The sequence below is a fragment of the Scatophagus argus genome, chromosome 19 (genome assembly GCF_020382885.2).
Source record: "Scatophagus argus isolate fScaArg1 chromosome 19, fScaArg1.pri, whole genome shotgun sequence".
Classification (NCBI taxonomy): Eukaryota; Metazoa; Chordata; class Actinopteri; family Scatophagidae; genus Scatophagus; species Scatophagus argus.
The window spans coordinates 15,728,552-15,744,306 of record NC_058511.1 but is presented as its reverse complement, the minus strand read 5'-3'; the positions used below and the strand labels follow the sequence as shown (position 1 = coordinate 15,744,306).

General features: G+C 42.7%; 2 protein-coding genes across 2 annotated transcripts; both read left to right on the top strand.

Moving 5' to 3' along the window:
* The first annotated feature begins 8,338 nt into the window (after positions 1-8,338).
* LOC124051082 (trace amine-associated receptor 1-like) lies at positions 8,339-11,860 on the top strand. The gene has a single exon (XM_046374132.1). The coding sequence runs from the start codon at positions 8,970-8,972 to the stop codon at positions 9,948-9,950; it is 981 nt and encodes a 326-aa protein (XP_046230088.1). The 5' UTR covers positions 8,339-8,969; the 3' UTR covers positions 9,951-11,860.
* A 179-nt stretch (positions 11,861-12,039) lies between these two features.
* Positions 12,040-13,835, top strand: LOC124050661 (trace amine-associated receptor 1-like). Its single transcript, XM_046373408.1, has one exon. It carries the CDS (start codon positions 12,443-12,445, stop codon positions 13,496-13,498), a length of 1,056 nt encoding a protein of 351 aa, XP_046229364.1. The 5' UTR covers positions 12,040-12,442; the 3' UTR covers positions 13,499-13,835.
* The last annotated feature ends 1,920 nt before the right edge of the window (positions 13,836-15,755 follow it).

Here is a 15,755-nt window from a genome sequence, read left to right as displayed (position 1 = left end):
TTTAGCTCTGACACCTATCTCTGCTCCAATGCTTCAAACTTTGCTGTTGCCAGATGACTCAGGAGCTTGTTATTCATAAATACCGGGATATAGATCAATGGGTGTTTTTTTTTTTTTAACCTTTAACAAATATAATGCTTGACTATAACATTGGGACTATAATGCTTGGTATCTGTCTGAAGACACAATAAATAAATGAAACACTAAAGAGGGATATTATAATAAGCTTTCAATTTACATTATCATGTAACCGGCTTAACCACACTATGTGCAAATGTACCTGTGTTCTATGTGTGACTATCTCAGCTTTACTGGCACTTCATGAGTCTTACACAAAGTAATACATTCAATACAATATGGACTATCTTGAAGTTTATTCAGAATGTTTATTCAGTACATGTTTCAATGCATAGCAAAAATAATTTTGTAATCAAATGAAATGTACTGAATTAGATCAGTGGGTGATTTTTCACAAACATTAACAAACACTTGCAATGAGTGTAAATCCCACAGAAAGTAATAATATATTATTATATTACTATTTTCCAGTTTAGTGACTGTTTATGTTTATGGCTTAATTGGTAACTGTTTTACTTGTGGGGGATGCTCAAACTCAGTTCTCTCTTCAGTCTTTTTATTTATAAATAAATAAATAAATAAATGATATATATAATATTATTATATTTTATAACCCTAACCCTAAACTCATAATGATATTGCTTCAAATGCCATTGAAGCATTGCCAAGTCAAAACTGTTTTCACTGTAATGCACTCAAACCGTGTTCCTTATATCAAAAAAGCACATTACTTTAACCATTCTGAATCTGCACTGCTGTCCATTTTGTCTGACATCATATCTCACATAAAAACAACCATGTGCAGTATGATTTTTTCCCACTAAATTTCTGAGGGGTCATTGACACATTTGGGTCTTTATTTCATTGATTGTAAATCTCTTTCTGGCAAATCACATTTCTTTCACATCTTTTTTTTTTTTATAAATAAATAAAAAGGTTATAACCTCCTGTGATGCAGTCTCTTTAAAAGAAACCTAATGTTAATCCATCTATTCTTAAAAATTTTAGGACAACTTCTGGACTTCCAATTTTATGAAAAGTTTTTTAAAAAGGAGCTTTAACACAACTTTTAGCTTTAAGATAAGATAAGATAATCTTTTATTAGTCTCATATCTGGGAAAATGAAGTATTACAGCAGCAAACAGGACATAGAGGGTGCAAAGCACGCAAGGAAAAGGGAAATCCGTGCATTCAAGAAGAATAAATACACAGGAAACAAGTACCTGCAGCTGTACACAGCACAGAAAAGAAAAAGACTATTTACACTAGAGTCCCTCAGGTTATGATTAGTGGATGGATTAATTATTGCACAGATTTGTTCCAGGGACTAAGTATGTAGGTACTGATCCTTGTAGTAGTGTTACATGAGTAAAGAGTATTGCACAATTATTACTCCACATGTATTATTGCACAGGTCTGACGCGACCATTTTGTCCCATTATTGCACATGTACTATAGTCCAGTTAACACATTCATCAGCTTTAAATGTCCAGTCTATCAGCTGTGAATGTTGTGGAGTCTGACAGCAGTGAGCAGGAAGGAGCGGTGGTACCTCTCCTTCACACAGCACGGGTGGAGCAGTCTGTCAGTGAAGGAGCTGCCCGGTGCTGTCAGAGTGTCCTGCATGGTGTGGGAGGGGGTCTCCAGCATGGACGACAGCTTGGCTATCGTTCTCCTGTCACCCACCTCATCCACTGAGTCCAGGGAGCAGCCCAGGACTCAGAAAAGTGTCATAATAACGTCTACTGTAACAGAAACTGCCATCATCAAGGTAACTAGTGACCTCTTTTAGCTGATGACAATTCATTTCGACCAGTGTGCAGCTTTTGACAGAGTGCATCACGCTATTTCAATTGGCCATCTTGAAACCTGGTCACCTCTGGACCTGACTACAGAGGCGGTCCTGGCTACTTTTACACCCTGGGCGAACACTCAATCGGCGCCCCCCCCCCAGCTGCACCCCATCAAGGCACAAACACAAGAATTACATTATTTACATACTTTCTTTATCACTAAAACATTTCACAAACGGTTAACAAGAAATGGAACAATCAAAAAATAAAAATTAACAGATGAATGAAATTGAAAATGTAAACACAAATGTAGATTGCACAAATCCTTAAACGCACAAAATGATAAAATGCTCCTCCTCAGACTCAAGAACCATCTCCAAGGCCTCTGTAGCTGTGGAGGTTGATGGCTGCTCCTCCTCAGACTCAAGGACCATCTCCGAGGCCTGTGCAGCGGTGGAAGTAGATGGCTCCACATTTTGCCCAGTGGGAGCTGCTCCAAAATATTTCAGAAGTGCCCCTGAATTTACAATTAACATATAAAGTAAGTTAGATCACACTTAACATGCATCAGCAGTTACCCAATTAAAATAAACCACACTGATGCGCAATCTATTATCATTTATTAACATTCTATTAACTACACATAAGACTCTACAAATTATTCAAAAAGTTATATCACATAGCTTACAAAATGTCAAGTCAATGTATATTAGAAGTTAGTAGCATAGACCCACATATGGCATTAAAAACTCCACAGTTACCAAATCCCGATGAATTTGCACTTGTTGTGTTGCAAACACAAACTATCCTATGGCTGAAATTAATTGCATGACATGAAACCTCAAATCCTAATAGTTGATACTAGTTCAGCAAAACTAAAAACCAAATACAGTCCTTTTCTCTGGCTAAGTAACATCAACATGGTAGCAAGAGGCTAACCGATAAATAGCATATAGGCTACTGTTAACTTATCCTACATGCACAATTAACGTCACTCATAGAGACCTGCATACCTTTATGTTTTGCTTGTTTGTCCTCCTCTTCTTTCCTTCTCTTTCTGAACTGAGCACCTGAGGGTTTCTTTGGTCGTAGTTTTTCCATCACGCCCTTGACTCTAATAACTTGACCGTCCGTCAAACACCCAGTCAAGATTGACGTGATGTAAACAAATTGACGTAGATGCATGCACAGATTCCTGTGTTTTTTTTTAATTGAAATTATTTTTTATTTAATTATATTTGATTTTATTTTTCTTCACATAACCCAATGAATTTCATGTATCTACCAGGGGTCTAAATTAATTTTATGAGCACACCACCTTCATTATAAGTGATTCTGCCTGCGGGTGACGTCACGCCACGCTCCGTCCGCATGCAGATAGATTGATCACACACACACACACACAGGGGCGGAGCAGAAACACCATTTTGACGCTGCCCCCCGTTCTTGATCGTCTGACTTCTGGCGTTGGTCTTCTTTTCGGATCTGCTTTTTTTTTTTTTTTTGAGGGGCGCCCCCAAATAGATTGCGCCCTGGGCGGTCGCCCACATTGCCCATAGCAAAAACCGCCTCTGCCTGACTACTGTAATTCCCTCCTTGCTGGAATAATCCAAAGGTCACTCTCTCACCATCCATCCATCCATCTTCTTCCGCTTTATCCGGGACCGGGTCACGGGGGCAGCAGCTTCAGCAGGGATATCCAGACTTCCTTCTCCCCAGACACTTCCTCCAGCTCTTCCAGGTGGACCCCAAGGTGTTCCCAGGCCAGCTGAGTGACATAGTACCTCCAGCGTGTCCTGGGTCTTCCTCGGGGCCTCCTCCCGGTGGGGCATGCCCGGAACACCTCCCCAGGAAGGCGTCCAGGGGGCATTGGAAAAAAATGCCCGAGCCACCTCAACTGGCTCCTTTCGATGTGGAGGAGCAGCGGCTCTACTCCGAGCTCCTCCCGGGTGACAGAGCTCCTCACCCTATTCCTAAAGGAGCGCCTCGCCACCCTGCGAAGAAAGCTCATTTCAGCCGCTTGTATCCGAGATCTCGTTCTTTCGGTCATGACCCAAAGTTCATGGCCATAGGTGAGGGTAGGAACGTAGATTGACTGGTAAATTGAGAGCTTCACCTTGCGGCTCAGCCCTCTCTTCACCACGACGGGCCGGCACAACGACCGCATTACTGTGGTCGCTGCACCAATCCGCCTGTCAATCTCACGCTCCCATCTTCCCTCACTCGTGAACAAGACCCCGAGATACTTAAACTCCTCCACTTGAGGCAGGAAGTCTCCTCCAACCTGAAGGGAACAGACCACCTTTTTCCGGTCGAGAACCATGGCCTCGGATTTAGAGGTGCTGATTCTCATCCCAGCTGCTTACGCACTCGGCTGCGAACCTCCCCAGCGCACGCTGAAGGTCCTGGCCTGAAGAAGCCAACAGGACAACATCATCCGCAAAAAGCAGAGATGAAATCCTGTGGTTCCCAAACCAGACACCCTCTGGCGCCTGGCTGCGCCTAGAAATCCTGTCCATAAAAATAATGGACAGGACCGGTGACAAAGGGCAGCCCTGTCGGAGGCCAACATGCACTGGGAGGAGGTCCGACTTACTGCCGGCAATGCGGACCAAGCTCCTCCTCCAAGAGTACAGAAACCGCACAGCCCTTAGCAAAGGACCCCGGACCCCATACTCCCAGAGCACCTCCCACAGGATGCCACGGGGAACACGGTCGAATGCCTTCTCTAAGTCCACAAAACACATGTGGACCGGTTGAGCAAGCTCCCATGAACCCTCAAGCACCCTGCGGGGGGGTATAGAGCTGGTCCAGTGTTCCACGACCAGGACGAAAACCGCATTGTTCCTCTTGGATCCGAGGTTCAACTATCGGCCAGATTCTCCTCCCCAGTACCCTGGCATAGACTTTCCCGGGGAGGCTGAGGAGTGTGATCCCTCTGTAATTGGAGCACACCCTCCGGTCCCCCTTCTTAAAAAGAGGGACCACCACCCCGGTCTGCCAGTCCAAGGGCACTGTCTCTGACTGCCATGCGATGCTGCAGAGTCGTGTCAACCAAGACAGCCCCACAACATCCAGAGCCTTAAGGTACCCAGGACGAATCTCATCCACACCCGATGCTCTGCCACCAAGGAGCTTCCCAACTACCTCAGTGACTTCAGCTTGGGCAATGTATGGACCCGCCTCAAGGTCCTCAGCCTCTGCTTCCAAAACGGAAGACACGTCAGCAGGATTGAGGAGATCCTCGAAGTATTCCTTCCACCTTCCGACAATATTCCCAGTCGAAGTCAGCAGCTCCCCACTTCCACTGTAAACAGTATTAGCAGTGCACTGCTTCCCCCTCCTGTGGCGCCGGATGGTTTGCCAGAATTTCCTCGAGGCCGACCAATAGTCCTCCTCCATGGCCTCCCCAAACTCTTCCCAGACCCGAGTTTTTGCCTCCGCAACCGCCCGCTTGGCCCTCCGATACCCGTCAGCTGCCTCGGGAGTCCCACAGGCCAACCATGCTCGATAGGACTCCTTCTTCAACTTAACGGCATCCCTTACTTCTGGTGTCCACCATCGGGTTTGGGGATTATCACTGTCTTATCACTTATCAGGTATCACTGTCGTCGCCCACGTGGGCACTGAAGTCCCCCAGTAGAACTATGGAGTCCCCGTTCGGAGCACATTCCAGTACCCTTCCCAGGGACTCCAAGAAAGCCGGGTACTCTGCACTGCCGTTCGGCCCATGGGCCGAAACAACAGTGAGGGACCTATCCCCAACCTGAAGGCGTAGGGAAACGACTCTCTTGTTCACCGGGGAGAACTCCAACACATGGCGGCTAAGCTGGGGGCTATGAGCAAGCCCACACCAGCTCGCCGCCTCACACCATGGGCAACTCCAGAGTAGAAGAGAGTCCAGCCTCTCTCCAGGAGTTGGGTTCCAGAGCCCAGGCTGTGCGTGGAAGTGAGCCCGACTATCTCTAGCCGGTACCGCTCAATTTACCGCACAAGCTCGGGCTCTTTCCCCCCCAGTGAGGTGACATTCCATGTCCCCATAGCCAGAATTCTTGGCCGGGAAACCACATTGCACCGGCACCTTCTGAACCCTCTCGCGGGTGGTGGACCTACGAGAGAGCGTGCCCACGTCGCTTATTTGGGCTGTACCCGACCGGGTCCCGTGGGCGGAGACCCGGCCACCAGACGCTCTCCACCAGACCTGCGAGCCCCAACCCCAGGCCTGGCTCCAGGGTGAGGCCCCGGTAACGCCAATCCGGGCGACGTACACATCCTTGCTGTTTTATCTTTCATCCGGGGCTGGCTTCTGAACCGCTCTTTGTCTGACCTGTCACCTAGAACCTGTTTGCCTTGGGAGACCCTACCAGGGGCATTAAGCCCCCGACAACATAGCCCCTAGGATCATTCAGGTACTCAAACCCCTCCACCACGTTAAGGTGGCGGTTTAAGGAGGAGCATTCTCTCTCACCTTCTAGTCGTTCTCACTGGTTTTAACAAATGGCATCACCCCAATCCTGCCTTCTGTCCAATGGCTTTCTGCTCAGCTCAGACCCGATTTTAAGATTTTACTGATCACTTTTGAAGCTTGTCTGTGTCTGGCCCTAAGCTACACAGCAGAACATAAATGAACCTTTTGTTAATGTGGTCTTGCTTTTGCTGACTGCTCGGCTTTCTATTGTTATATTGTCTTCCAGAGCATGCTGTTTCTGCTTTGTCTGTCAAAGCATTTTGTCGCCTCTATTTTCAATTTGTTACAGAAGTAAAATATGATTATTATTATTACAGTGGTATGAAAAAGTTTGGGCACCCCTGATCATTTTCAGGATTTTCCTTTATAAATCATTGGTTGTTCGGATCAGCAATTTCAGTTAAATATATCATATAGCAGACAAACACAGTGATATTTCAGAAGTGAAATGAAGTTTATAGGATTAACAGAAAGTGTGCAATAATTACTTAAACAACATTAGGCAGGTGCATAAATTTGGGCACCCTTGTTGTTTTATTGATTTGAGTACCTTTAGCACTAATTATTGGAACACAAAGTTTGTTTGGTAAGCTCATTGACCCTTGACCTACATACACAGGTGAATCCGATCATGAGAAAGGGTATTTCAGGTGGCCAGTAGCAAGTTGTTCTCCCTTTTGCATCTTCTCTGAGGAGTGGCAACATGGGAGCCTCAAAACAACTCTCAAATGACCTGAAAACAAAGATTGTCCAACATCATGGTTTAGGGGAAGGATACAAAAAGCTGGCTCAGAGATTTAAGCTGTCAGTTTCCACTGTGAGGAACATAGTGAGGAAATGGAAGACCACAGGCACAGTCCTAGTTAAGGCCCGGAGTGGCAGGCCAAGAAAAATCTCTGATAAGCAGAGGCGAGGAATGGTGAGAACGGTCAAACTCAACCCACAGACCAGCTCCAAAGACCTACAACATGATCTTGCTGCAGATGGTGTCACTGTGCATCGTTCAACTACTCAGCGCACTTTGCACAAGGAGATGCTGTATGGGAGAGTAATGCGGCGGAAGCCTTTTCTACGCACATGCCACAAACAGAGTCGCTTGAGGTATGCTAAAGCACATTTGGACAAGCCAGCTTCCTTTTGGAATAAGGTGCTGTGGACTGATGAATGTAAAATTGAGTTATTTGGACATAACAAGGGGCGGTATGCATGGCGGAAGAAGAACACAGCATTCCAAGACAAACACTTGCTACCCACAGTAAATTTGGTGGTGGTTCCATCATGCTGTGGGGCTGTGTGGCCAGTGCAGGTACTGGCAATCTTGTAAAAGTTGAAGGTCGCATGGATTCCAGTCAGTATCAGCAGATTCTTGCCAACAATGTTCAAGAATCAGTGACAAAGTTGAAGTTGCGCCGGGGCTGGATACTTCAACAAGACAACGACCCCAAACACTGCTCAAACTCTACAAAGGCATTCATGCAGAGGAACAACTACAACGTTCTGGAATGGCCATCTCAGTCCCCAGACCTGAACATTATTGAAAATCTGTGGTGTGATTTAAAGCGGGCTGTCCATGCTCGGAAACCATCAAACCTGACTGAACTGGAGATTTTTTGTAAAGAAGAATGGTCAAAAATACCTTCAACCAGACTCCAGACCCTCATTGGAAGCTATAGGAAGCGTTTAGAGGCTGTTATTTCTGCAAAAGGGGGATCTACGAAATATTGATGTCATTTTTCTGTTGTGGTGCCCAAATTTATGCACCTGCCTAATGTTGTTTAAGTAATTATTGCACACTTTCTGTTAATCCTATAAACTTCATTTCACTTCTGAAATATCACTGTGTTTGTCTGCTATATGATATATTTAACTGAAATTGCTGATCCGAACAACCAATGATTTATAAAGGAAAATTCTGAAAATGATCAGGGGTGCCCAAACTTTTTCATACCACTGTATATGTCTTTGTTTTTGATTTATAGTATAAATATTAAGGTGAAAACTGACTGAGGCACAAATGAAGCACATCACAATAAAGCTGTCAGTGTATGAAATCATGTCAGTGACTTAAACACGTTTGAAAAAGGTGTGAGTCAAAGAAGAAGAAAATAATGATTAACCACCACAACTCACACATTAAACTGTCTATTTTTGTGTATGTCCTCCAAGCATCTGGAAAATGGCTGATCCAATCCACTTCACACTTGGCAGGTGAATTTTTTCATTCATTTCATTTGGACTGAATGACCAAACAGACTCATTACAGGGCTGTAACACAGCTTAAGCTTCAAACATTAAACTTTATTTGTCAGTATATTTTTACATACACCAAAATTCTCTTCTGAATCCTGAATCACAATCTAATTAGATGTTCCCACCCCTATTACATTATCTTCATTATGGTAATGAGACAGGGGTGATAAAAATCAAGAATGTGTCCAGTGCCTTGGTCATCACCCACCAACGCTGATGCCTCAACAAACTTGAGCTTTCAAAGGGTAAGGCATTTTCATCCAGAGATCTATTGCAATTTTACATTCGTGCAGGACAAAATATTTTAAAATGAACATATTTTTCATATTTAAATGATTGTTACTTACTGAAAGCAAACTGATTTGCAGGATCCCGGAAACATGGCACCAGAAGTCAGCGTCAGCCAAACTTATGCTGACTTACATCCGTGTCATAAGAGAGCAAATGTGTCTGACATACTGACAAGCCCTCCTTCCACAGCATGTATTTTATTATACATTTTCCTTGGCTCACTGGCTGTTGTCACAGTGTGTGGAAACCTTCTTGTCATAATCTCCATCATTTATTTCAAACAGCTGCACACTCCTACAAACTCTCTCATTCTCTCTCTGGCTGTGGCTGACCTGCTTGTTGGTGTTTTAGTTTTTCCTTTCAGCATGGAATTCACTGTGACCTTCTGTCTGTATCATAATGATTTATTCTGTAAAATACGAGACAGTTTTGATGTAACTCTGAGCACATGTTCCATTTTGAATTTATGTTGTATTTCCATTGACAGATATTATGCAGTGAGTCAGCCTCTGACATATGCAACTAAGATGAATGTTTGTGTTGTTGTGATCATGATCCTGGTGAGCTGGGGCGTTTCTGTTCTTGTTGCACTTGGTTTTGTAATTGCAGGATTAAACCATGAAAAATGTGAAGAAATGTGTTTTATTGATGCTCTATTTGCAAACATTTTGGGCCCAATTTTATCATTGGTCCTCCCGCTGATTATAATGCTCTGTATCTACCTGAAGATTTTCCTTGTTGCACAGAGACAGGCTTGCAGTATCCAGAGCATAAAGTCTGGAGCAGCTGTCAGTAAGATGGAGAGAAAGGCCACAAAAACACTTGCAATCGTTCTGGGAGTTTTTCTGATGTGTTGGTCTCCTTTCTTTCTCTGTTTTACCTCTCAGCTTTTGAGTCATGTGTCAGTGCCTGTTGTTGTATTTGAAGCTCTGAACTGGCTTGCATTGTCAAATTCAATGCTCAATCCATTTATCTATGCTTTCTTTTACAGCTGGTTCAGATCGGCATTCAGAATGATCATTTCTGGAAAAATATTTCAAGGTGATTTTGCCACTACAAAACTGCTTTGACAAAATCTCTGGAGTACTGAAATGGCCATCTATTTAGCCATTGTTGATAGAAAAAAATCTCTTCAGTCTTTAACTGTGTATCATGTTCTTTATGTTTTGTTTTTTAAATAATACTATAAATTATAAGATGAAATAAAGAAATAAAGGGAAGCGTTATAACATGCCGTCAGTTCATGCAATCTTGTAGATGGCTCAACCACACTTTGTACAAAGTTACCTGTGTTCTGTGTGTGCTTGCATTAGCTTTACTGGCACAATTTTTAATTTAAAAGAATATTTTGAAGTTCATTTATTTAACATTATTTATTAAATGTTCTTTCCCATACATCTTTAACTATATAGTAAAAACTATTTGAACTCCAATGAAATATACTTAATTAGATCAGTGTGATTTTTTCAAAAACCTTGACAGACAGGAGGTGCATGGCGTCGTCTCTGGGTCTCTGTGTCCAAAAACTGTGTAAACTGTCCCTTTAGTATTTTGCTGAGACAACACCTGGTTCAGCATTGGAAGCCAAGTCCTGTATCTTGTGGTGGCCTCTGAAAGTGTCATTCTACCTGTAGACCCGCTGAACCTTCTACAGAGCACTTTGACAAGAGGGAAGACCATAGCTTTGTTTCTGGGCCTCTGTGTGCAATGCCATCTGTCCCTGCACATGATTGTGAGCTGCTTTTGACTGCTCCCCCTGTGCACAGATCCAGTTGGTCCATTGTACCATTAAAATCCTTGTCTTTGACTCCAATCAGAATGCCCACTGGCAAACCATGACAATTGATCAGCATTAGCATTCTGCTTCCCAGCCTGATACTGAAACTTAAAATGTAACAGGTTCAGCTCTGACACCCATTTCTGCTCCAATGCTTTCAACTTTGCTGTTGTTGGACGATTCGGGAGATTATTGTTCGTAAAGATCGGGGTATAATTCGTGGGTGTTTTTTCAAAACCTTTAACAAACATAATGCTTGAATATAGAGTTATGACTATCACGCCTTGTATCTGTCTGAAGATTTTTCTTGTTGCACAGAGACAGGCTCACAGCATCCAGAGCATAAAGTCTGGAGCAGCTTTCAGCTTTTGAGTCATGTGTCAGTGTCTGTTGCTGTCTTTGAAACTTCGAACTGGCTTGAATTCCCAAGTTTTTTTTGCTCAGTCTGTTTATGCTTTCTTGTACAGCTGGTTCAGATCGGCATTCAGAATGATCATTTCTGGAAAAATATTTCAAAGTGATATAACCAACCCAAAACTTTTTTGTTAAATTGTTTGGAGTGCTGAAATAGTCAACTAATGAGTCATTATTGATAGATTTTGGCACAATCAAAATTAAGCAGAGTCATGGACTCTTCGGTCTGTAAATGTGTAATAGAAGCACAGTATAATGAGCTTTCAGTTTTTGCAATCGTGTAAGCGACACACATCTGTGCTTGTCCACGCTTTTACCGGCACTATGAGGCTTACACTCAAAGTCAAATATTACCTACAACATGGATTATCTTTAAGGTTATAGCAAAAATAATATTGTATCACTTGAAATGTACTGAATGAGATCAGTGGATGTTTTTTTCAAAGACTGCAAGAAACACATGATGATAGTGTATCTCCCAGGAGCAGCAAACTGGCCTCAAACTCTCTGCTCCTGTTGAAAGGAAGACGCTGTCTGACTCTGTCCCATTCCAAATAATTCTGAATGTCTGTCTTTGTGTTGATCCCACAAATAGAGACTTATTATAATATTATAATAAATTTCGCAAATATCATTGTCATTGTCATTGTTCATGAAATCTTCAGGACTGTTGATCCCATTTACATCACACTTTGAAAGTGTATTGTTAGGGACCCAAGGGCACTCAGTATTGACTTAGTTACCCTGATGTCCAAAAACATCCTCAACAGAACAAAAATGGTGAGTAAACAAAGGCATTGTAGATGCTGCCGCACAGATCTTGTTGTATATATATATGTATATGATATGTATATATATATATATCATTGAGATTATATACATATATTTGTATATATGATTGAGATTTGATGCTTCATCTGCTCTGCATTACTCTGACATAATTTAAATTCTTTTTGAAATACATGTGTAGTAATTGCACTTGCACAACTGCACAAAAAAAGAAAAGTAGACTATTGGCCCTGGCTAAGATATGCTCCTGTGTTAGTCTAAAAAACTCCATCTACTGAACTCTATGTTTACACATCTCCCAGCTGGTGGCACTGGCCAATCAGTGTCACTAGGCAGTGGAGGATCATGTTTTTCAGAGAGGAGTGACTTTCAAGGGACTCTTGGGAAAAAAAAAGGGGGGGGGGGGGCTTCACATTTGGATGCTTTCAAAATATAGCTTGCTCTTACTGGTTTCTCCAATCCTGCCAACACACACTTTTGACACATCAAAGGACATCCATCAGTAGTGATGTGTAGACTTGCTAGAGGGTTTATTAGGTATGGTATGAAAATGTAAATGTTAATCAACACTAAACACGTTTTATGAATCAAACAGAAAATTTCCCAATATTATTTGTAATTGTTTGGATAACTGAACTGTGGGAACTCATAAAGATAGGAATGGAAATCACTGTCAACGGCTCTGATGTTGTTACTGATATACATCCCTGCTATAAAACAGATGCCCCTGATGTACTGATAAGCAACCCTTCTGCTATATGTGTACTGTTTCATATTTTCCTTGGCTCACTGTCAGTGGTCACTGTATGTGGAAACCTTCTTGTCATAATCTCCATCATTTATTTCAAACAGCTGCACACTCCTACAAACTCTCTCATTCTCTCTCTGGCTGTGGCCGACCTGCTTGTTGGTGTTGTAGTTTTTCCTCTCACGATGGAATTCTCCATAAGCTCATGTCTGTACCATGATGATTTATTTTGCAAAGTACGGGGTGTCTTTGATGTATCACTGTGCACATCTTCTATTCTGAACTTATGCTGTATTTCCATTGATAGATATTATGCAGTGTGTCAACCTCTGATATATACAACTAAAATAAATCATCATGTTGCTGTGATCATGATCTTGATGAGCTGGGGGGTGTCTGTCCTAATTGGTACTGGTTTCATAATTGTAGGAATAAACCAAGAAAAATGTGCAGAAACATGTTTTACAGATGTTGTCATGGCAAACATTTTAGGACTTATTTTCTCATTTTATCTCCCAGTGATCGTAATGCTCTGTATCTACCTGAAGATTTTCCTTGTTGCACAGAGACAGGCTCGCAGCATCCAGAGCATAAAGTCTGGAGCAGCTGTCAGTAAGATGGAGAGAAAGGCCACAAAAACTCTGGCTATTGTGATGGGAATTTTTTTGATGTGTTGGTTCCCGTTTTTTCTCTGTACCACCATCATGTCTTTCAGTCCTGTTTATGTGGCACTTGCTTTTACTGAATTACTTAATTGGCTTGCACTGTCAAATTCAATGCTTAATCCATTTATCTATGCTTTCTTTTACAGTTGGTTCAGGTCAGCTTTTAGAATGATCATTTCTGGAAAAATATTTCAAGGTGATTTTACTAACTCAAAACTGCTCTGATTTATTGTCTGGTATGCTGAAATATACCATAGGTTAGTCCATAATGATAACGAATCGCACAGACACAGACAAGCACATACACAATATTATACCTCAGAGAAAATATGAAAACTACATGTTTAAAAATGATCTGAAAGCCAACACTCTTATAGAATTTTTTAATCAACTTTTCAACAATAATAAAAAAGGAAATTGAAAAAAAAAAACAAAACAGAATTCTATGGATTAATTGCACAAGGCTGGAATCGGTTGTGTAGTGGTGTTCCTGTGGATGTTCAGATGTTCAGAGGTTGCCAGAGAAGGACAGGGCTTTCCAATGCCTGGGTCTCACAGTCAGACAGAGTTTATCCATCCATCCATTTTCTATACCGCTTATCCGTCAGGGTTGCGGGGGGCTGGAGCCTATCCCAGCTGACTACGGGCGAGAGGCAGGGTACACCCTGGACTGGTCGCCAGTCAATCGCAGGGCCAACACACAAAGGGGCAATTTAGAGTAGCCAATTAGCCTAATGTGCATGTTTTTTTTGGTATTGTGGGAGGAAGCCGGAGTACCCGGAGAAAACCCACGCAGGCACAGGGAGAACATGCAAACTCCACATAGAAGGGCCCAGACCGGGACTCGAACCTGGAACCCTCTTGCTATGAGGCGGCAGTGCTAACCACTGCACCACCGTGCCGCCCCAGACAGAGTTTATCTTATACAAAAGTGAATAAAGGGCTACAGCTGACATTCTGTTAACTTTCTGTTTATGAAAATATCCTAGGCCCAATGTATATAGAAACAATCTAATTCAGGGGGCCCAAAATTGACTTTGAGATATTATTAAGGGAAAAACAGAATTACCCACTCGCATACACTTATAAAAGTGAGTGAGTATTTCAAATAATGGTGTCACTGATTGAGCTCCTTTTCCTTTTCACTGATACAAGTGCTTCACTGACAATGAAGCACATAATGCTGATGCCTTACTTGATGCATGACAATTTACAATGACAAGACAAAATGCCTGATATGGTTAAATGAAAGGATAAATTCACGCAAATTACTGAAGACAGACAGATAGTCCACCTCACTGTGTGTTAGTTACAAAATAGCACTAGGTAATTAGGTAATCTATAGGTCTAAAAGAAATGTGGATAAAAAGTGTAATAAGTGTCATAATCTTTGACTACATGTACTAGTGATGATTCTTTATTATTGGATTACAGGAAATCGAGTAGCATTTGATTTGAGAGATAAATTCTTTTATCTTTTGTCATTTTATCTTTTGTTCTCAGACTTGAATGATTATTAACAATATACCCTGAACAATGCTTTGTCACTTTGTCACTTGACTTGCCAGTCCAAACTAATATTTTCTTGTAAGCTGATCCCACCCAACCCCATGGCTCGACTTGTGGAGCCTGCTAGTTATGGATCGATGCAGGCATCACTAACTTGCAGGATCATAGTGACACACCAGTTTAATGACATATTTGGAAGCTAAATCATACAATGCTTTTAAAGTTAGCAACAGCTGTGGGCAGAGGCATTATGTTTTCAGGTTGTTCATTCAGCCATCAGTCCATCTATCTGTCTGTTCTGCCCTTGATAGAATTTATCTATCTTATCTGTTATATCTACTGTGATTCTCTGCAATTCCTGTGTTCCCAGAGTTGCCTTTTTTTGGAATATTTCTTTGTTTGGACTATATCCCCTGGACTCCCAGTCATGTTTGCACCTGTTTCTTTCTGAGTAAGTTATTTTATTAAAGTCTCCTTGTTTACCTTGTCCCTCATGTTGATGTCTGCATTTTGGGGTCCTCCATTTACAATTCTTAACAGAACTTGCTTGAATCTCCACAGACCTGTTCTTGATCCTGTTTTTGGTCCCCAGTTGGCGGCCCGGCTGGCTCTTGTTCCCGGATCCACAGTCAGTCGCTCCAGTCAATGCCTGCTCCTGCTCCTGGGTCTCTGTTGATGGCCCGGACAACCTCGCCTCCGGCTACCAGTTCCCTGTCCCTGGCCTCTGCTCCCAGTCCTGGTCCCCTGTTGGCAGCCCAGCCGCTGGCTCCAGCTCCTGAGCCCCCGATCGAGGTCAGGTCATCTGTGTCCAGCTTTGCTGCCCAACAAATCCTCCAGTCCTGCTTCCAGTCCTGCTGCAGTTCAGTGGTCGGCCTCCAGTCCTACTTCCAAGTCGCCAGCCCCCAGTCCTGCTTCTGGTCCTGCATTTCCAGCACCGGCTTTCAGGTTGGCTCTCCAGAATCATCTCCAGTCA